This window comes from Natrix helvetica (genome assembly GCF_964273705.1).
Source record: "Natrix helvetica genome assembly, chromosome: Z".
Lineage (NCBI taxonomy): Eukaryota > Metazoa > Chordata > Lepidosauria > Squamata > Natricidae > Natrix > Natrix helvetica.
The window spans coordinates 64,572,842-64,596,792 of NC_138554.1; the positions used below are offsets into that span (position 1 = coordinate 64,572,842).

The 23,951-nt window shown below is 40.9% G+C and overlaps 1 protein-coding gene across 3 annotated transcripts in view; it reads left to right on the top strand.

Annotated features, from left to right (window-relative positions):
- Positions 1-23,951, top strand: part of TNS3 (tensin 3) — a 169,481-nt gene that overhangs the window by 115,155 nt on the left and 30,375 nt on the right. For all 3 annotated transcript variants that reach the window (XM_081971417.1, XM_081971418.1, XM_081971419.1), the window contains one exon: positions 22,819-22,990. In XM_081971417.1, the coding sequence (XP_081827543.1) occupies positions 22,819-22,990 (172 nt within the window). The remainder of the gene's footprint in view (positions 1-22,818; positions 22,991-23,951) is intronic.

A 23,951-nucleotide genomic window follows, 5' to 3' on the forward strand; every position in this document is an offset into this window, starting at 1 on the left:
TTAAAAGTTGCACCTTGTTTGCAGCCGATACCAAGATGTTGTCGAAATAGGGGATGACTCCTGGTATCCCCTGCAAAAGCCGTTCCATGACGCTTTGGAACAGTCCAGGGTCGATGCTAACTCTAAATTTCAGGCGGTGGCATTTGAATGCACCCCTGTGCATCACAATGGTTTGAGCCTCCACTGTAGCACCATCTACAGGCAACTGTTGGTATGCCTGCGCCATGTCTAATTTAGCAAAGATTTTGCCTGGGCCTAGCGAATGTAGTAGGTGCTGTACAATGGGTACAGGGTATGTGCTTTGTTGTAGCGTGTAGTTAATTGTACATTTATAGTCTGCGCAGATGCGGACTGACCCATCAGGCTTGACTGGGGTCACAATAGGGGTCTCCCATCGAGCATGGTCGACTGGTTCTAGGATTACCTGGCTCACAAGCGTGTCAATTTCCCTGTCAATTTTAGGGTGGAGAGCGAAAGGTACTCTCCTGGGTTTTAGCCTAATAGGCGCTATGTTGGGGTCCAATCTAAAGGAGATTGGTGTCCCCACATACTTACCAAGACCAGGACAGAAAATGTCCTTGAACTCCTTAAAGATAGCCTCGGCGCTGTCTTCCTTCACGGAGTTGATTCTGGTCGCTTCCAACCCCAGGGCTTGGAACCGATCAAGCTCCAGGAGGCTCTGCAGGTTGTCCTGGGCCACGGTCATGGGAAGCTTTGCGCAGAATTCTTTGAACCTCACACGGAAGGTCCCCTGGCCTACGATGGGGACTTGGTTCCCCTGGTAGTCTCGCAGGCTGATGTCAGGGGTGCGAAGGTGCTGCTTTCTCAAGCTTGGGATGACTTGCTTCAGGGTTGACCATGAAATGATTGTTAATGGTGATCCAGTATCTATCTCGAGCTCACAGGGAGCGTCCTCTATGAGGACAGTGATCTTCAGTTTTTTTGGCCGCCTGGTACGGACTTGTCCTATTGCAGTGTGATAGATAACCTTTGTTTCTCTCTCTGGGCGCCCTTGTGGCTTCTGCCAGGCCCCTGAGGTGGGCCTCTGTTGGTGGGTTGGAGTATTTTTTGGCTGCCATGTTGTGGCAGGGAATTCGCTCCGGCACACTCTGGTGATGTGCCCTTTTCGTTCGCAACGCTGACAGGTTGCATCTTGGAAATGGCGAGTAGACCGGGCATGGTCTCCTCCACAGCTTGCGCAAGGTGGCAAATGTGAGTTGAATTTTCACGCCGGCTTCGTGTGGCTACTGCGCATGCGGTAGCTGTCATTTTCTTCACTGTCAGATTGCTCGGGCTCTGTGGCCTTGTGGTGAATGCGCGTTTGCTTCTGCGCAACTTGTGACATGTTTTGTTGGCACTGCAAGGTCTCCGTTGACTTGCCTGCTGACTCACGCTCTGACTTCGTTGAGTGCAATCTGCAGAGACAGATTTGATCTGGCAAGCAATCTTCTCTGCAGATTGATGTCCCGCACACCGCAGATGATGCGGTCCAATATTAAGTCATCCAGGTCACAGAACTCGCAATAGGCAGCTGCCTTACGCAGCGCCGCCACGTACTCATTGATCAATTCACCCTCTCTCTAATTCCTAATATTGACTTCATGGCGGCAAACGTGCCTCGATGATTTGGGCGCATAGTGTTTTCAAAGTCTGTTGTAATGCTGCCCAAGGAACTGCTTGGCGTGGGGTTGGCTCCGACAGATTCTTAGCTGTTTCAAAAACCTCTTGGCTGCAGTACCTCAGAAAAAGGTTCTTCTTTCGGCTTTTCGGGATGCCCACGAGGTCGTTTGCTTCGAGGAAGCACTCGAATAGTAACATGTACGATTCCCAGTGTTCAGCCACCGGGTCATACGGAGTTGGTGGGGTGTGCATGGCCATTTTCATACAGAGGGCGATTCGAGTTTGCCGCTCAAAATGGTCGCTCGATGCTGCGCCGAGAGCTCTGGGCTGGATCTACTTGCTGGATTCGCTGTTCTTCTTCACTTATTTGCCTTCTAATCCCACCTTCATCGCCAGTGTTAGATTGGGTATTGAGAAGGCAGACACAGGCTTATAGCAACAACAGCTCTTAATTAACAGTAGAACAGTATGTACAATCCAGCAACTGCTTGGTCTGACAGCAGCCCTTTTATAGGGAGCTGTCAGACCTCTCAACAAATAGGATTCAATCTCTGTTCCCGCCGGAACAGAGGACCTTGGTGGAAAACATGGTAGTTAGAGTGAATATCTAACAAAAAGCATTGAGAAATTTAATTTAGCTCTGGCTGTGGGCAAAGATGAAGGCCTTTGATTTCACCAGTACTGAGCAGCGGCATTGCATCATTGTGCTTCATGAAGAGGGCAACTCCTGTACAGAAATAGCCAAGAGAGTGAAATGCCATTGTATCACAGTGAACAGTGATTGAAAACTACCAAATAACTGGTTCAGTTGATGACAGGCTCCGCTCTGGAAGACCAAGAAAATTCACAAAAATGGCAATATTGGGCTCTGCAACGCATTTTGATGGCTGACAGGAAGCTCACCTCACCTCGGTTTACAAGAATTTGGGGTGAAACATGCAATGTAAAAGTGTGCACAAGCACAGTGCATCGCAGACTGCTTGCCAGAGGGCTCAAAGGCTGCAGGGCTCGAAGTAAACCTTTGCTCACAGACACTCACCGCTCTTGCCGACATGGGCCAAGAAGTATGCCAAGTGGACCAATGAACAGAGGGCCAAGGTCATCTTCAGTGATGAGAGCAATTTCTACTTGACTGGGAATCAGTGCAATAAGTATGTCAGAAGATTCCCAGCTGAGGAATTTAGGCTGTACTGCCTGAATCTATCTGTGAAGCATCCATTGCAGGTGGTGATCTGGGACAATTACATCACTGCTTCTGCTATTGGTCGGACACAAATCGTGCAGGGAATCATGAATTCCAAGCAGTATGATGAAATCCTGGAAAAGACCATGCTTCCTTCAGCTCAGCAACTTGTAGGGAAGGACTTTTACTTCCAGGATGACAACGGTCCTTGTCATCGAGCCAAGTCCGTCCAGCAGTGGATGAAGAAGCATGGTGTTCGACTCCTGGATTGGCCAGCTCAGAGCCCGGATTTGAACCCAATTAGAACTTGTGGCCAAGATTGGTTACGAAACAAGCAAGAAGCATCCGAAGACCAAGCAGGAGCTGATTGAATCCATTATTGCAGCCTGGCACCACATTGTCACCAGAGCACATGCAAAGGCTTATACAGTCTATGCTGAAGCGATGCCGCCTGATAATAAGCAATAAGGGCTGGCCAATTTCATATTAGTAACCCTGTTTGGTTACCTAAACGGTCCTTTTCGGGGCCACAAACAATAAAAATATTAACAAAACACTAGCATCGGCCTTAGTAATTGCAACACATATGCCGCTGGTTATGCATCAGTTAATCTATTTTCATAGTCATTGTAAGCATGCATTGTAAGCATGCAAGAAAATTCACAAGCACCATCCGAATAGCACCAAATGGCAAAAAGCTGATGCTTTTCACTTAAAAACACCAGAATTTATTTAAATATAACAATATCTGCATAGTAGTTAGCATAAGATATCATAAAATCAATGGCCTATCCAAAAAATGTCATTAACCGTAAACAGTAAAGTGTGCAGGACTTTTTCACACAGCTATAGGAAAGAGAAGGCTATTTCGTACATACTGTATATTTTATTTAGCAAGCCAGAATTAGAAGACTGCTCTGGCTGTAATCTTCCCAATGCCACAATTCAGGATTTTTGCTTTTTATTTTAAACTATGGATGGGATAATAGTATGTGAATTTACCTAGAAGAAAGTAAAAGGAAACTCTGTTACAATTACATCTGCTTCAGGCTCCTGATAACCCTAAAACTGTGCTTGCATCATTTGAATACAACATGCAATTGCTAATACAGTATTGGCAAATCTCTTCTGTAGGCAGATACAAGGTTAGCACTCAAGACTTGTGAATTTCAAACATTGGCATTCAAATGCACATTATCAAAGAGTAAAGTTATCCAGACTGTATCAGCTTTAAAAGTCCAAGTGGATTTATATTTCTATAGAAAGGGAGGATGCGATTGGTTTCCTTTTGCAGGCTCTTTCAACTTTCCTACGGTGGCAAAGCAGTTTTAATGTACCCGTCAGGCGTAATGATAAGGCGTCTCTGATGCGGGTGGGGGACACGACTTTCTGACCTCAATTTAATAAAGTTAAATCAAGGAGTCAAGCTCTCCACAGAAGCAATTGGCTCCTGCACTGCCACTTTGTGAGCGGAAGAAGTAGATTATTAGGAGACGCGAATAACACCGAGTTGGGGGCGGGGAGCCCAATTCAAATCAGCGCTTGTTGCTTGTTGCGCAGGATAGAAGCCTGCCGACCCGCACCAACGAAGTTGTGCTTCCAGGCGAGAGGAACAATCGAAGAGTTTATCTTCCCCTTCTTTTGGCCTCGCCGTCTCGGAGTGGAGAATCTACTTGCCCGCGTGGGTAGATGCTTGTGTTTAGAGCAGAAGCCAGCGTGTAGGCTGGTAGAGGGACAGGACGCTTACTCTACTAAGGGTAAGGAAGAGAGGATAGGGGCAGCGGCCCTTAGAAGGTTCTAGGGCGCGAAAGCGTTAGAAGAGCTGGCGCCTACCGCGCCCGTTTTTTCTACCTTGAACGGACACAGCATTCGCAATAGCAACTTCGGGAAAAGTCTCGGCCATGATGACGTCCATTGGTAAGAGTTTCTTTCTTTTCATATAAACATATAAAACTTAGGCAGCTTTTGCTGCTCTTATGTGGCACATCAGGATAGAGAAACTGTATCTCTTATTAATTTAAATTGGGCGGAGATAATCAAGAAACCTATGTACTGTAAGCAATTTACTCTGGCAGTGCGGGGGTGGGTGGATGGGAAGTTGGGAAGCGATGGGAAGGTAAATGCAGTAGGCTGTGCATGATGGCACGCCAGTGCAGCAGGAGGAAAAGTTCCTTCTTAAGCGTCTCTGCCAAGGAAATGTACCTAATGATGATTTTGGAGAGACTGGCATGTCCGTCCTTGGAAAGAAAGAGGCCACTTGAAATAAATTAATTGTAAGATAGTTGATAAATACTTACATGTATAACAAACTCTAGAAATATATTTCTCAAATTTCAGTGATGCCTTCTTTTTCTTTTTTGGAATGTTGGTTGATGTATTTTTTCCAGAGCAAGCATTTTTATCTCTAGGGCAATTAAAAAATATATGTTAAATTAATTGTTAAATAATTGATTTCAAGTTTGTAGAGGGAGAAAGAAAAAATTGCAAGGTCCTTAGCTACTTTGAAACAGAAAAATATTCAAATAAGAAATTAAGTTATAATGTAGCAGAATAACTATAGGCTGCAATTCCACATTGAATAGCTAATTCCTTTTAAAACTAGAGTTTTAAGATATAGCATGCTGTTAAATTTTAGAAAAGATGCTGAGTGATATGAGTTCAAGAAAATGCAGCAAAATACTAGATTTAATTTGGATTTTTTCCTGAATGATCCATATTAGTCTGTTTTCCACTTTCCAAATAACCTTTAGAAACAAAACATTTTGATAATATTTAGATTTACATTTCAGAAATCAAACCATTATTTTGCAGTGGAAAATGATAATTCCTATATATGTATCAATTAATGGTAAAATAAATTCATGTTTAATTAACATTACTTTTGGAATTGCTAAATTTGTTTAATTATTTTTAATAATTTTTTTTATTTTTTATTTTCAAAACAAACACCACACATCAAATCTTCCTTCTTTACATACTGTAGAAAGTGTATCAATTGGTTACAAAAGGCTTTCGTGCATCTCTTCCACAGTCATCAAGCATAATTCATATTAACTCAAGTATTTTAACTCAGATATTTATACATGTTACCATCATCATACCTCTATTTTCATTTGACTATAATTGTTTAAGCGTCCTTCATCATAAAATATACCAAGATTTAATAAATAACCTCATACTGGCATTTCATTTACTATTTCTAAAATCCTCCAATAACACTGAATCCTTATGTCCTATTCTAGCTAAACATCCATAATATTTAGTAACAACATTTTCTAATCCTCCTTTCCAAATCACTGTTTACAATTTACATCCAGTTTCCTTATGTTGTACCCATACATGTATATACATTGTTATCATTATCCTCCTTTATTTGACTATATCCTGTATCATAACATTTCCCCCCCTAATAATCAAAACTTAGCTGAATCTAACTTAGTTCTTTTTTTATTAATCTTTATATATAATCCAAAAGGATTTCTAATCTTCCTTTCATGGGTACCATTCAATATTCATATCCAATTATTACTTATAACACTACACATTGTATACATTATTATCATTATAAATTATTTATTTAACTATATCTATTGTCACTAAATTTCACTACGTTTAACTAGTTTTAAATTATACCCTTCCATCTATCAACCTGTATCTTTCCAGTAGCAAAACAGTCTCATGTCTTCTGCCAGTTGTGGTGTCAGTCCTCTGATCATCTCCTTAATCAAATTTGTATGGACTCCTCTTAGCAACTCCTTGCTTATAAAATCTCTCATGTAATTTTGATGCCCTTCTTCTGTTTCCTTAATCAGCTTATCTTTAATTGTCTGTAGTGTTATCAATGATGTTGCTAATAAAATTTCTCTCTTTAAATCCATTTTTTCTTCTTCTTCTGTGTCTTGCCATCTGGGGTAGAGTTCCCCTCCATTTAATTCCTCTTTCAGTATTCCACTCTTTCCATTTCTAGAAACAAACCAATCATCATAAATATCAGCAGATTTAAGTTCTTTGTGGTCATTTTCCTCTTCCGTTTTTAGGATTCTAATCACCACTTTTTCCACTTGATAAACATCTCCAACTTCTTCATCATATTTTACTGTTAGATGCTCTAAGTCTTCCAACTTCTTCTCCGTCCTCTCAAATGTGTTTGATTTCTGAATTTCTAAGAATATCTTTTGCAGTCTTAAAGTTTCTTTCTGCTATTGAAGTTGTGCCATTATCTCCAGCTAACAAACACTGTTGCTCTAGCTTGGAAGGTTTTTACAAGATTAAGCATAGATTCACAATCAAGTTTTATTTTCACTTTTCTCTGGTTAAACATATACTTCAAAGGGACATCTGTATGCTTTTCCTCTTATCACTCTCTATAAACAAGCAATGAGACCTTGGAGTGCCAAGCCAGGATAATCAGTAAGAAAAGTAAAAGTGTTTCATTTCCAATACACAAACCTCCAGCCTCCGAGTAGCAATGTTAATGTTGCAATTTTATTTGTTTCTTTTTGTATCTTTTTTGTATTTTAAGTTAAAAAAAGGTCCGATTCTTGAATGAGTTAGAAAAACACCCACAGTAATGAAAGAGGAGAATTTTAGTCCATAGGTTACAAAGAATAATAAAAGAAAAAAAATAGAAGAAGAAAACTTAATCCATTCGTTTTAAAAGGCTTGCATAAATTCCATCCATGAACATAGCATTTAAAAAGTAAGATAACCCACTGTCCAAAACCATTCCAAACTTAATTCCACCGCTTATTTCTTCTGTTCTCCAATTTAAATTAATTGTAAGTTTTTTATAGGCAGTCTCTTAAAACGGTAAAAATTCCTCACCAGCTGGAAACACTTTCTTTTTCCCTATCCTTCCATTTTGGAGCTGCTCCGACTTCATCAGCCTTGGCTGGATTTTTTGTCACTGGCTTGAACTTCTCTTGCATTGATCAGGGACTTTGCGATGTCCCTGAGATCAGCAAGATGTATTCTTCCTGATCACCGTCTCTACGGGATGGTTTAGGTCCGATTGGACCACCCAGCGGCAAAAGTATCGGCTGCAGTCTCGGAGCATCGAGACCGCACGTCCGTATCTTTGTGACGTTGGCTGCTCCTCATAAATTTGTTTAATTTTGATTAAACTTTGCCCCACTTTACATGATGTTTTATATCAGCCAAGTAATAAGAAAAATCAATTTTGATCCAAACTCAGACAGATATACCTCTCACCCTATTACTGTTCTGCATTTTTCTGAATCAAACATATTATATACATATATTTTTGTCCTTGTGGAGAAGGATGCCTACCTTTCATTTGTAAACCAAAGCACAAGATTATTAAATAGTATGATGAGGACCAAGGCAGCACAGGATCAGATCATGCTGGATAATAAGTTTACTATTAAAAAATATAGTGTGTTTTGATAAATCTTTGGATTTGCATATGACTATAATGTATTGTTTAAAAAAATCAATATCATAATACTGCCTGAACACATAAATATATTATTTTATGATATTTTAAAAGAGCCATTGACAGTTATGTCAAAATAGATTTTAAATTCAATGGATGACCTTCATTTTATATTCTATCTAGGGATTTAGACTCTCAGTGCCTTCCTTTGAAATTAGAAAATATAGCAGAGCTTTTCTTATATTCTTGATATTCAAAATTATCTTGAACATTCAATAGCACCATATCTCATGATTCTTAGCTGTTTTCAGATACTTCAGCATGTTAGAAATCTTTAAATCTTTAAAAAGATTAAAATAATCTTTTTTATCCTATGATTTTTAATTGTTTAATGAGACAAGCAGCGATCCTTATTAAGAAATAATTGTTCCTTGTCTCATTTTAAACTCTGAGTACAAAAGTTTTCATGTCTTTTGTTCAAAGATTTCAGTTCTCATGAATAAAAACCTGAAATGTAAATGGTCCTGCTGATGTCCCATTATGCTGAAGTATGTTGGAACTGCATTCCACCGGCACTGGGGCCTCTCTGAAACTAGCAGTGAAACGGTTTTCATACATGCTGAGACTTGCATATATGATTGTTTATGCTTATTTTCTATAGAGGAGCTTTCAAAAAAGCAAAAAGAAGAAAAAAAATAAAGGAAATGAATATTTCATTTAAGTCCACTCAGATGAAATCTAATGTTATTTATGCTTTAATAATGAACTTGATTTGAACATTTACCAATTAAACTGTATTAAACATCTTTGCAACAGAACTTTCTCCAAATATTTATGGTACTTTTGATGTAGACAAATGCAACTCTTTATATTAGTTATTGCAGGATGGCATCTGCTTTGAAATACCAGCTATTCACCTGTCCATTTATACAAATGGGAGTATTTGGATTTGGATGTAGCTACTCCCAAGAAATGTTTCTTTACATAGTTGCCTCAGCATTAAGAAATGACTCTGAATAGATGAATTCCAATCACAGATCTACGCCAAAGGAAGAAAATTGATTAAACTATATATTTTAGTTAGTATATTTATTAAAATGTTGATTATAATTTATTGATGTTTATAATAATTTTAAAATAAGCTGTTATTGTGAAAAAGCCTGGGAATGGACATTGTATCTGGGAATTAGTTGGATATGCTAATATGATTGAGTTTTTTTCTGAAAATTAAAATAGAACAAAGGTGAGTGGGTTCATCAGAAGAAAATTTCAAATGTACCTGCCCATCTCCACAAGCTGTCTGACATCCTACTTAAAACTTTAAATTGGGGATGTCTAATTTAGATACTAGTTACACCTTCAAGACACTTCCATTATCTATTAAACATCAGTACCATTCCCATCTGTTCTTACTAAAATTGTTAACATAATGGTCCAACATAATGGTCCAACATAATGTCCAGTTTGTTGCTAGAGTATAGGAGTAATACACCTGGATATGAATAAATATTATACATTCTTTTGTTTTGTTCCTGACTTCAGATGAGCAGAGAAGCAAACCAGGAAGTTGCTGTTATATATGGACTGGACTGCTTAAGTCTGTATGGTCACCAAATTAGTTTCTTCTATATATTTTTTCCTGACAACAGATGAATTAATATTTGAAGGTTGTTTGGAACCCTTAATCTTTGATATGTCATTGTTGTAATGGAAAGTTCCTAATTTCTATTTACTCATACTAAGGGAGAAACAAAATAACTGGAGCTTAATTTGTTTCCATCCTGGCTTTTATTTACAGAATGATATTTCATTTCCTGTCACTGACATACATAAAAATGGTTTTCACCAAGATGCTATCCAGTTCATTGTTATATTTATTTTTAAATCTATTCATATAGATCATTTTTTATTGTTATGAACAGCTTACCTCTTTTAAATTGAATTCTACATAAACTCACTTTCACTCCTTTTCTTTAATCTGACTGATGGTGCTGATGCTAAAAGCAAATTGTTAATCAGGCCTTTTCTTCCTCATGATCGATAGGCATGTAATTTTTTGTGAGGGTGGGGGGTGGGGAGAGAATCAGATACTGGACCAGTACATGCACTCAGCTTACAACCGGTCATGATTTGATCTAGAGTTTGACATGAGACTTTGCATTCACACTGAGGGGAGAATACTATGCCTCATTTGCACACAGAATCCTGCAGGATGCCATGTGAGGTGCAAATCTTATTCAGGATTGTCCATTCCTGATGTGGTAGTTCAGGATCTTTTTTGGCATCTTTTTTGTGGGGTCACCCTATTTTTAGTCATTCAGCAACCCATTTGGCTTTCAGTGTTAAAAGTTGGTGGGCGAACTTTCCTGGATTTGAGTCCAATGACTGATAATTAGGACGTTTGGCTGCACTACTAGGAGTGAGTTGTTCTCTCTCACTAGTGTATCTTGCCTTTATAAAGCTGGCAGTGCTAGCTGAGTCAGAATAGGAAGCCAACTAGTTCGATAATACATCTGCTTATAATCCTCATGGTGTCATTGAATCTGACATCTAATTTACTAGTATGGCAGCTATTAAGCCATACAGGCACAGTATTCTGCTGTGGAATAGACCAACTTTAGTGCTAATAATCTGAGGGTGGCAGCTGAAGCTCCCCATTTAGTTTTACATAATTTCTGGAGTATGATGTTCCTAGTATTGATTTTTGCCGCTGTAATCTCTAGTGTTGCAGAGAGTCTTGTCCAATGTTATTCCAAGATACTTTGGAGATTATAGGGGAGTAAGTTGTTGTTTCAGTAGACTTCGGGGCTTTATATGCCAGTTTGTGAAATCACATAGTTACTGAAAGTTGTCTGAAGGTTGACTCATTGCAACTGGACTATTGGTTGTTGTTGTTGTTGTTGTTGTTGTTGTTGTTGTTGTTGTTAGTTTGGGAGATGTTTCAGTGCCCAGCCAGGTAGTTTCATCAATCAGAGCAAGCCAGTTAGACAGAGAGTTGTTGGAATGTACCAACACATGCCAGACCAATGTCAGGGGCTTCCTCTTCAAAGCGCTTTGCAATGTGTCAATGAAGACTCATAATCATCCAGGTGGAGTTGTCTGAAATTGTCTGAAGTTAAATAATTGCAACTGGATTATTTTTTGTAGTTGTTAGCGTGAGAGACATTTCATATAGTTACTTTTTTGTCTTCAGTCAGTGAAGAATTTTTCCAAGATTTTAAGATCTTTGGAAAGATGATTGTCAGCCACCTCCATGTGTTTTCTTGTACTGCGATCATCAAATTAGTGTCACTAGTGTATCTGTTATGTATAGGTTGAATAGTGTAAGTGCCATTACAGACACATGTGAAATGCTGTTGTTTAATCTTATCATATTTATGTTGTCCCCCATTATTATCTGAATCTATCTATCACTCTATCAACATTCAGCTTAAGTATCCAAATAAAAGTTCAGGATCATATCTTTTCTGAAAATGCCAAAGTTACACTCTTGACACACTCAACCTGTTATTAATTAATTGATAGAGATGTTTGCACGGATAATATAACAATCCCTCCAAACTGTGCTGCATGCCATAGTTAGATCTATGAACACGGCTGTGGTTTTGAGGCCTCCTTAGAATCTTGCTACATTTATAGCCTGTTAGGCTTAGCACCTGGGCTTCACAGCTCTGGTCTTGTCAAAAGCATCTGCCTTGTTCCATGGGCAGATGTTCATCTATTATGCTACCTATCCTGTTTATAATTAATTTTTCTAGAAGTTTGTAGCAGGAACTCAAAAGGGCGATTGGGCAGTAGCTTTCAACTCTGGCTTGTGGTTTTAGAAGTGATATTTTAGCTTTTTTGAATTCCGGTGGGAGGCAGCCTTTGGAAACTATGTCTGAGAGGAATTTATTTTGGCTTTCTTTTCGTAATATAAATAATGATACGGTATAATATATCATGTGTTGTTTTTCATCTGAGGCTGTATTTACCTACTTTTTAGAACTTCTAAGGCTAGATTATTTTTACTATGTCCTGATACATAGAATTCAAGGACGGTGTACTTTCTTTTCACATAATTGTAAATGGGTAGGAGAGGAGGAATTTAATCTCAACACCTGGAGGAGTGCTTACATTTCCTTATACCTCTAATTTCAGTTGGGAGAGGGATGGAGGTCTCGTAGTATGTAAGTGTGTATTTTACATTGCCTCTCATCATCACCCAGAAGTGATTCTAGGTTGTGCACAACAAACTGATAAAGCTGCATACAAAAACAACTAATATAAAAAAATATAAAATTGTTTTAATGGTAAATATTATAGGAACAGATAGGTTTAATTTATAATTTATCTTTGAACAAGCTGAACAGTTTAGGGCCAGGATTGCAAACCTATGGCACACGTGCCACAGGTGGCACGCAGAGCCAGCCTGAATGCGCGTGCTGGCCAGCTGAGTTCAGCCTTTTAAAGCTTTTTCGTCCTCCCCAGGCACCAGAGATTTTATAGGAGCCTTGGGAGGGTGAAAACAGCCTCCCCCGCCCACCCCAGAGGCCCTCCGGAGGCTTCAGGAGCTTCCCTGAAGCCTCTAGAGTGCAAAAACCGCCCCTATGGGCAAACCAGAAATTCAGGAACGGATTTCTGGTTTGCTTGATTTTTGTCCTCTGGAGTCTTCAGGGAAGCCTCCGGAAGGCCCCTGAAGGCTCTGGAGGGCTTAAACTGGCCCTACGAGCAAACCAGAAGTCCGTTCCCAAACTTCCAGTTTGCCTGTAGGGCTGTTTTTTTGTGCTCCGGAGGCTTCAGGGAAGCTCCTGAAGGCTCCTGGGGGGCGGGGGAGGGCGAAAAAAGCATGCAAAAGATGGGGGGAGTGCTGTCATGCGTGGTGGTGGGGTTGCACATTGCATTATGGGTGCAGCATGCCCACACACGACCCCCTTGCGCTCCCCCGCTTATGGCACGTGAGCCAAAAAAGGTTCGCCTTCGCTGGTTTAGGGAAACATATTGAGTTGACTGGTGTTTGCTATCATTTTCACTAGATTTGAGGCCTGTTCCTCCAGAATGCCAAGGGATTTCCCCTCCAGAGAAATTGCTTTTTACATTGTGTCCATATGGTTGCCAGTTTTCAAGCTGCATTCAGAGCAACTTGACTTGAAGGAAATAACAGTTCAGTTTTCCAGAGTGGGTTTGCAGGATGGTCCATTGATGGTATAGTCATGTCCAATTGGCCTTGAGACTGGATTGAAGCTGAAGCCACGCCTCTGAGCGCCTCCTTTCAGACTACAGTTTTAATCCAGTACATCCTGTGATGAGACTAAAAAAATTGGATTCCTGATTTAATCTTTCCCATCCTGGACCCTCCTCGACCCATCTCTGATTCCTGAAGGTTGAAGCCCTTCCTCTACCTCATGTAAGTCCCCGGCAGTGGCTGCGGCTTTTGCAGCTGCCTGGGGGTTGGAAATAAAGGGCTCGGAGGCTCTGGAGGCTTGGGCGGCATTCCGGCGGCCATTATTAAGCTGGAAACCACATGGAGCTTTTAAACTGCAATTCCAATCCAGCGACCACGTGGAGGCTTGTGAATTGCAGAGCGGAGGCTTTGGGGGCTAATGGGCCTTGGGTTTCCAGCCCGACAGACCCGTTGTGCCTGCAGACGTAGCAGAAGCCGAGAGAGAGACCAGGGAAGCACAGAGAAGAGCACAAAGCCTCCCTGAGCCCCGCAGAGCCTTGGAAGCAGCTAGGAGAGCTGCACAGCCGTTTTTAGCCTCCCAGACTTAGCAGAAGCCCCAAAGTGCACCGATCGCAGCATTTCGCATCAGGGCGTGCTGCAGGAGGGAGCGAAAACATCTTCCTGATTGCTGGCTGTGGTGGAGGTGCGGGGTGATTGTCGGAAGCACGAGGAGGGCTGTGAGTAACTGCGCACGTGGCCAAGATGGCGGAGGGAGCTTGGAGGTTCCCATCTCCACCCATGTCCCCTGGGGGGGGGCATCCTGGCAGCGGCCTACTGCCTTCTCCAAGAGGTCTAAGGCCTCAGCTACCTCTTGTCCTTCCCGCGCTACCCAGAGGGACGAACAGCGTAGGCACAAAGCTTTGACCAAGACCACCTCCAGGGCGGAGAGATTGCGAGCCCTGCAGGACAAGCTTAGCTCTTCCCCACTCAAGCCCAGGTCCAGATCCAGGTCCAGATCACCTATGGGAGGAACTTCGAGGGGGGATTCCCCTCCTGGGTCCCCGGATTCCTTCAGAGAGTGCTTCAGGGAGGATTCCCCTTCGCCTTCTCTCCCCATGGAAGATCAGAATAACTGCCCTTCTGACCCTACCTTCCAGGAACCCCAGTTGGGGGTGAGACCCTCAGCCAGGCCTAGCTCAGCCCCTCAGCCATATCCGAACAAGAACTCAGGGGGTCCTGACTGGGATGCATTGGAGGTAGATGACCTTCCCATGGGTCTTCAGAACCTTACTGAGAGGGCAATTGCTTCTGGGGTCGCTGCAGGCTTGCAGCGGCCAGCCCCACACACTCCTCCCAGGACAGGGCCTCAGCTTCTAGAGCTGCTTCACCTCTAACACGGGTTCCAGCCCAGCCGGTTAGCTGTCCTGTGTCACCCTCCCTGGCCAGCGAGGGGTCAGTCATGGGAGACAAGACCTAGAGGTATCTGGATCTCTCTGAGGATTTGAATGATTTGGTTCTGGATACCCCCCCCCCCCGCCTTTACGGGCTTGTTCCCTCCTGATTTATTCCATTCCATTCTGTTGTTTATTTACCATTCGTTGCCATATTCCAAATTTCATTATACTACTCATTTCTTTGAATATCCCAATTTCACCCCCAATATTTAGCCATCACTAATCTAGCTGCCATGATCAAATTTACGATCAATTCCTTTTTTGTTTCATTTGTATCCTGTTTTTCCATCAGCAACAATAATGCAATCCTCGGTGACATCTCTAGATTTACGTTCAACAGTGCTCTAATTTCTCTAAACACCATGTCCCATATTTTTGTGCACTATCACAATCCCACTACATATGGTTATATGTTCCAACCTCTTTTTTGCACCTCCAATAAATATTTGTATATTTACCATCTATTTAATTTACCTGATGTTAGGTACCACCTCCATATCACTTTATATCCATTTTCTTAACTCTAACTACCACCTCCATATCACTTTATATCCATTTTCTTAACTCTAACTGGCATATTCTTATATACTCTTCTATTCCAAATATTTCTCCAATCATTATCATTTATTTCTCCCAAATCTGATTCCCAAATTAATTTTAAACCTTTTGCCTGGTCTTCTAATTCAGTTAATATTTTATATATTTTTCCATTCTTCCTTTCCCTATATATTCTTGGTTCATCTCACATTCTTTTATAATCATTTCAAATTTTGTTAACTGTCTTTCTCCTTGAATTTTTCTTCCACTTTTATCCATTTCTCTAATTGTATTAAATTCAACCTATTTAATTTAATATCTGTTAAAGCATTTTTAGTTGTGTTATATTCTTTATCTTGTTCTTCAAGTCTTCCCATTTATATATCTGATTTTCTTTTAGTTTACTAATTCATTCTTTCAATTCAATTTTAGAGAATTTCTCTATTTCAACCACTGGTGTTAAAGGAGAGATTCCTGGCATTATCTGGTATCACCATTTATTCCATAATTCCACCAAGTTTTTTTAAAAAAAACTTGTATCCTCCTAACAATTTTTTAAATATCCTTTTTAAACCAATATATTTTTATAGGATCACCTATTTCCTTTAGCTGTTTCAACTCTATATCTCTCCATATTAAATCTCTAGTTACTTCTATAATATCTGGGATCACACTTAATTGATTAGCTACCCAAAAATTTCTAATATTTGGAATACCTAGCCAGTTGATGTTTAGTGCCACTTTTATTAGGGATAATTTTCTACCAATCTGTTTTTACCGTTGGTATAAAGATTTAAATTTTGAATTTCAGATGTCTTCTCTTTTTAAAAACATAGTAGTCTTCCATTGCAAAATATTATTACTTAAGAAATGACAGATTATCCTCTATACATGCATGTTATGTGGGCATAATTTAATGACATTCAACATGTATGAATTAGTTAAAAGTGTGGAGTATGATAAAAAATTGTAAAAAATAAAACAAGAATTACTGGCTTTGTAGAACAGCACTTGCTCACTCACTTTTCAACTGATAGAATGGTAGTGTTATATTTCTTCTGCTAAAAAACCCAGATACGATTGCTAAAATATCAATCCTTAGCTTCTCCACTCTATTAGGATTTAAACATATATCCTGTTTCATTGTTGTATTCCATTGACATGCTTCCTTTTGTAGTAAAAATAGAGTATTTGATATTATCAAAGCTATGTTAAGAATCTGAAGGCTCTTGAGTCATACTATTGTTAGGTTAATTTATTGCCTCAAGCAATATCTTTTAAGGTATTATGTTAACTGATAAATATTCTGAAATGTATGTGCCCTCTTTTAGTTTTTCAAAAGAGCTAAAAACAGGGACTTTGTGTGGGAAGAAATGTCCATATGGGTTCAGTTTCAAGTGGAAAGACAGACACTGGAAACATGGAGTTTATTTGGAAAGATGGTTTAATGGTGGACAAGACCACATGGGTTTTTTAGAGTCCTGGGTAAATGAGCACATGGGAGAGAAAGATTTATACCCTCTCTTGGGCTTTGAATTTCAATTTCCTGTTCCTGTGAATGTATGCTGATTGTATTCTGGTTGTTAGAGTCCCAGGGGGCTAGGCAGGGTAACTTTGTAGGATGTCTTGAGTCGCAGGCTTGGTTGAACCTTGCTGGGTGATGCAATTTTCCCAGGTGCCATGTGCTGAGATGGGTAGAGGGCTAATCCTATTAAATCCTGAGGGTGCAGGTCTTTTGTTTTGTGAATAAGCTGGCCCAGCCTTTTGTCTTGTGGATAGGTTAGCAACAAAATATCTGCTGAGGGGCAAGGAGCTGAGGCTGAGTTTATGTCTTTAGGAACATGTTTCTCCTTTAGGGAAAATACAATATTCTGCCTTTTTAATATTTCCTAGAATATTTCACTCTTCTAGGACAGTGATGGCTAACTTTTTCCAGACCAAGTGCCCAAAGTGTGCACATTCATGAATGCGCACGTGTGGGTGTCAACCCCCAAATGCAATGTGCTCCCCTGTGTATGCACACGCACCCACTGCTCATGTATGTATGCTCCCTGCACATGGAGGCACACCCTCGCTGCCACACATGCACATAGCCTGCCCCACATGCATACCCGTGCATGTACAGCAGAGATCCGACGACCAGCTCATTGGTGGGAGTGTGCATGCATGATTAGCGGAGCTAAACTGGGACGATGGCTTGCGTGCCCACAGAGAAACCTGTGGCACGCATGCCATAGGTTGGCCATCACGGTTCTAGGAGATGGGTGGATGCTAATTTTCCACGCTTGTAAATCAGAATAGAGTGACATTTCAATATGAAGGTAAAAGGGAACAAAACGTTGCATCAAGATTATTGTTTTTGAATCTGCCATATTTGTTAAAAGTTTGGAGAACATGACTGAAAATGCTAAGGTAATCAATTTAAAAGGTAATCAGATGTAAGAGCGTTGATGTTGGTTATTTTTATATCTGTTATAAAACCTGTGGTATAGTGGTTCTCTTTAAATAGTCCTCCAATAACAAGAAGCAGCAAGCCTTGAGTTGTCCCAAGCCTTCAATTTTCAATGTATATGGGTATATCTAGTCTAGTGAAAAGAAGGACTAGGGGAGATATAGTTCCAGTATTTGAGGGCTGCCGTAAAGATGAGGGAAGCAAAGTATTTTCCAAAGCATCAGAAGGCAAGACAAGAAACAATGGATGGAAACTAATCAAAGAGAGAAACAGCCTAGAAGTAAGGAGAAATTTCCTAAAGAGAACAATAATCTGGTGGATTAGTTTGCCTTCAGAAGTTGTGGGTGCCACATCACTGAAGGCTTTCAAGAAGAGACTGGGCAGTCATTTGTCTGAAATGGTATAAACTCTCCTGCTCAACCAGGGGGTTGGACTAGAATATCTCCAATGTCCCTTCCAACACGGTTATACAAGATCTATGTATGATTATGCCTCTATATTCATGGGAAGAAAGAATGAAATATTTCCATTTCAGTAAGAACTAATGCTCTGCATTAGTGCTATTTGGAAACACCCGTTTAGGAAAAATAGGCATTTGGAAAACACTATATGTGATGTTGCTAGGTTATTTCAATTTGCTGGTCAGCTAAAGATATGACTGCAATTCTCCAGATGTCATGAAATTCAATATTTCATTGCACAATGTAGGTGACTAACTTACCACATGTGGTTTACTAGGCAGCTAGGAATAGACATTTTTAACATTTATGGTATGTGTTTGTGGTGCTTAATATAGCAGAAAACTATGGGTAAGTTTGTTAAAAATGTACAATGATTTGTCTTGGTTCACTTGAGATGTTTAACCAAGTTAACTGTAGACATAATGGCTGATATGCACAGCATATTCTCCATAATGAAGGGAGGAGTATCCAGGATGGGTTGACCTTGTCCTCTCTTGATTGGGCTGAGTCAGATAAGCTATTTTAGCCATGCCTTGGTCACCAGGCTCCACCCAGTTATCGACTCAGTCCATCTAAGGACGGCTATGTTCATCATGAGATCCTGAAGAAACTTAAAGGAAAGATTTTAAATTACTACAAAAGCGATCGAAATTGCCTCCATGCTGCCTGATCAATCACTAGAGGCTGAGGAAACCCTCAGCGGGGGTAGAAAGCCCACGCAGCAACTTCTAAGGCGGCACGCAGCCCAGGTCACAGAGCGAGACTCAGGGCGCTAAGTGAGGACTCTCACCAAAGACAGGCAAGCGAGCTCTGCAGAGGCCCCTGCAGCATGGGCAATGCCCAAGGAGGCTCTAAAGGCGCCAGAGCTCCCCCACTCCCCTCAGTGCCTGTGCTGGCAGCGATTACTAGGGAACAAGATGAGAGCTGGAGAGGCTCAGAAAGAGCTGTGGGAGGCAGGGGGAGGTGAGAGAGAGATTCCCCCAGCAGCAGCGGAAGACACAAGGCAGTCTGCAAAGGCACAAGCCATTTCCATGTGTTCCAGCAAAGAGAAGCCTTTTGAATTTGGAGCCGGGGGCCATTTTGGAAACCACGTGGTGCAAGATGGCGGCCCCAAGCAGGTCAAAGGGGGCCGGCAGGAGCTGAGCTCTCAGCCCTGCAGCAGCAACCACCGGAGGCACTGAGGAGCCCTTAAAAAGGTTAGAGACCTTCACAGAGGCAATAGCTAGGGCGGGGGAGGCAAGTAAAGGCCCAAAGGAGGAATATCTCTATCAAGGAGGCTAAAGAGGCAGGCTGTGGATCAACCCCTGCCCCCAAGCCTATCTCCAAGTATGAAAAGCAGAGCCATCTGCCACAAGGCCAGCAGCAGGAAGACACCCCCCCCCCCCCGGCCTGGAACCTGAGGAAAGATTACCAGGTTTCTCTTCACCTGGCAGGGCTGCAGAAGGGGACCCCTCCCTCCAGGTGAGGACTCCCTTCGCCTTTGTCCCCCTGTGTTCCGGCAACCTTGCTATCACGATTTATGCAAGCCCTATTCAATCCCTTCTGAGGGCCTGATTAGCCGGAGAAGCCCAGACAGGGCAACGATGCTCAGATAATTGCGGAGACTTTCCCTTTAAAGAAGGTCTTCCCTTAAGGAAAATTTTTCCCTTTAAGGCAGAGAAAGGAAAGCAGCAGAAGGGAGAGGCGGGGTTCTCAGCAATTGGCTGTTTACAGCAGGAGGCCACAGGTGAGAGCGGCAGCTCTTAGCAGCACAAGCCGTTTTTTTTTTGTCTTGCTTTTTCGAAGTCCTGAGGGCAGGGCTACTGTATTTGCCCAGCAGAGCCATTTGAAAGGAAAGGGGAGGAGAGGCCCCACGTGGCCCAAGATGGCGGCCCCCTGCAGCTTGGAGGACACAGGCAGGAATCAAGTCCTCGCTTCTAAAGCAGGCAGCCCCACTGGAGGGGCAGAAGAGCCTCCAATCAGGTTAGAGATTACCCCTGAAGGTCCATCCAAGGTGGGGGCGACTAGATAAAGAGCAAAATTCAATACAATACAATAGCAGAGTTGGAAGCGACCTTGGAGGTCTTCTAGTTCAAACCCCTGCTTAGGCAGGAAACGCTGTACCATTTCAGACAAGGGCTATCCAACATCTTCTTTGTGGCAACCCCATAGGTATTGGAACTCTGCTATCATGTCTCCCCTAGGCCTTCTTTTCATTAAACTGGACATACCCAGTTCCTGCAACCGTCCTTCATATGTTTTAGCCTCCAATCCCCTAATCATTTTTGTTGCTCTTCTCTGCACTCTTTCTAAAATCTCCACATCTTTTCTACATCGTGGCGACCAAAACTGAATGCAGTATTCCAAGTGTGGCCTTACCAAGGCCTTATAAAGTGGTATTAACACTTCACGTGATCTTGATTCTATCCCTCTGTTGATGCAGCCTAGAACTGTGTTGGCTTTTTGGCAGCTGCTGCACACTGCTGGCTCCTATTTAATTGATTGTCCACTAGGACTCCAAGATCCCTTTCACATTACTACTGTTGAGCAAGGTACCACCTACACTGTACCTGTGCATTTCGTTTTTCTTGCCTAAATGTAGGAACTTACTCCTTTCACCATTGAATTTCATTTTATTAGATAGTGCCCAATGCTCAAGTGTGTCAAGATTCTTCTGTATCTTTAGCTTATCTTCTGGAGTGTGGGCTATCCCTGCCAGCTCGGTGTCATCTGCAAATTTGATGAGTCCCCCACCGATCAGCATTTAACAAACAGAAAGCTAACAGTCATTCTGGCTCCATGTTATGGCTGCTTGAGGTAACAGCATCCAATCACATTTACAGCGGTACTTAAAGAAACAGTACTACTATCATGGCTTATATATTGCTAACCCAACTGTTAGCTTACATACCTAACACCCTCATCCAATTCATTGATGAAGATGTTGAAGAGTATTGGGCCCAAAACAGAGCCTTGGGGTACTCCACTGCATACTTCCCTCCGTGAAGATGCAGTTCCATTGAGGACTACACGTTGAGGGCGGTTGGTCAACCAGTTACAAATCCATCTGGCGTGATGCTGTCTACCCACATTCTTCTACTTTATCTAGTAGTAGGTTATGGTCTACCTTATCAGAGGCCTTACTGAAGTCCAAGTAAACGATATCGACGGCATTCCTCTGGTCCACAAATTTTGTCCAATTATCAAAGAATGCAATAAGATTAGTCTAGCATGATCTGTTTTTGACAACCCCAGGTTGGCTTTTGGCTGATCCGTTGCTTGATTATCCTTTCCAGAATCTTCCTGGTATTGAGGTCAGGCTGATAGGTCTATAGTTTTCTGGATCTGTCTTCTTCTTCCTCCCCCTCCCCCTCCTCCTCCTACCAAAATTTGATAATATTTTTAAAAATAATTTTAAAAAACTTTTGTTTTTAAATTTAAATTGGATTTTTAAAAAAATTCAATCAGATTTTTTTGACTATCAAATTTATTTTAATAAAATGCTTTTGGAGTAAAAGTCTATCTAAATATAGTTTTCTATTTAAGATACATTAATAATTTAGTTTATTCAGCATGAAATGGAGCTTATTTAGGTAGCAGGAGCTATATATTGTTCAATATTAGGACTGTCTTTGTGTCAACAAGCAGGTCAGAAGAGCTGCTGCGGGACAGAGATGACAGTTACTCTTTAAAATATATGATTTAAATTGATTTAAATCAAGCCTTTTTACTATGGATTTAAATCGTGATTTAAATCAAATCCACTCTGATTTTAGCTGATCAGCAAACTGAAATAACCTACAAAATCACATATAGTTTACTATATTTACAATGTAGTAATATTTTTTAGTTTCATTATATTTCCTATAATCTTATAAATATATTAACCCATATAATAAATAATAAATATAATACACAAGTTCGATTACATTTATGTCAGATATACTTTTTAGAATCTCCCTGAAACCCCCATCCAGGGTTTGATAATTGGAACATTGTATTGGATGCTTTCAAAAATATTAAGATTAACATCTCAGTTCCTGATTATACTAGGATGTGCCAATTAAAAACTTTGATTTAAATATTGATAGAGGACAGATACTTGCATGTCTGTCTATAGAAACAGGTGTGAATTGTTAAAAATTGTGGGTACTTGGTGCTCTCAGCTTGGTTGTTTTCTTGCAAATATTTCATTACCAAATTAGGTAACGTCATCTATGCTAGCAGGGAGTAGGGTTGCTTTCATTTTATATATTAATGGTTTGCTATATCAGTGTTGGTGGGAGTAGTCTCGGTGGTTCCTTGATTCTGCTGTTTTTGGCTGTTAACTTGTTTGCCTTCAGCTGGTAGTTTTTTGATTGGTGTATTGTTTGCCTCTTTGATTGTTTTATTCAGAAAGAAAATCTTTTGTATAAAGAGCCTTTATGAGTTATACGTTTATGTTTCTGTATAAATAGTATCATAAATGTGTGGAACTGAGAGTGAACTTCCAGTACGCCTCTTCATAGTACATTCATTGTGAGAATATATTGTATTTGTTACTATTGCAGGCTTACGGATCTTAACAAAAATATTATTTTCTTCATTTTTGCAGAACCCCGAAGTTACATAGAAGATCTTAATCACTCCACTGTGATATCTGACAGTTCAAGAACTCCAAATCCATCCTTGTTGCAGGCTGACATAGAATCAGTTCCTTCCCATCACCAGCCTTTTGCGGCTACATGTTCAGTTTCAAATGATACCATTGTTCCAAGAAAAGAGAGGTAGTTAAAATCTAGTTCTTCCTTACATTTCCAACATAATATTTTTAAGGTGAATGAGTCCAAGGGGGGAAAATCCCTTAAAATTTGGGGATTATGGGATTGTCAAAATGGGTATTCTAAAGTGAGACAAATGTTTTAGATGGTAGATGCTGAGAATTGAAGACAAATGTGAATAGATAGATGCCAGATTTGAGTATACCATGTCTTACCTATGGTAGCAAGATGGCCTTTGTTATAATATCTAATCTGAGTTTCAGAACTAAAATAATACCTTAAGTAGGTAGATAGAGGAATAGAGAGGAAGAGAAAGAGAGAGAAATATAGTAGGTAGGGAGAGAGAGTAGTTAGGTAAGGTAGATAAAGGGATAGAGAGAGGGAGAGAGAAATAGAGAGAGAGAAATACAGTAGGTAGGGAGAGAGAGTGTGTAGATAGGTAATTAGAGGGATATAGAGAGAAATAGAGAGAGGGAGAGAAGTACAGTAGATAGGTAGGGAGAGAGAGTAGGTAGGTTGGTAGATAGAGGGATAGAGAGAGAAATAGAGAGAGAGAAATACAGTAGATAGGCAGGGAGAGAGAGATCAGGTAGGTATGTAGGTAGATAGCGGGGGAGGGAGAGAGAGAGAAATACAGTAGATAGGTAGGGAGACCAAGAGAGAGTAGGTAGGTAAATAGGTAGATGGAGGGAGGGAGAGGGAGGGGAGAGAGAAATACAGGAGGGAGGGAGGGAGAGAGAGAGAGAGAGAGAGAGAGAGAGAGAGAGAGAGAGAGAGAGAGTAGGTAGATAGATGTTTCAAGGTGTATTTATCCATGTGCTGGAGAAGGAAATATCTGACAATCTGCAGCATCTAAGACTTTGTTTCTGCTGGCACAGCACTTGATCAATGTAATTCTCATCAATCAAAGAGCTTTCCAAAAGGGGAAAAAAACTTTGCACTCCGCAAACCTCCCAAAAACGGCCCG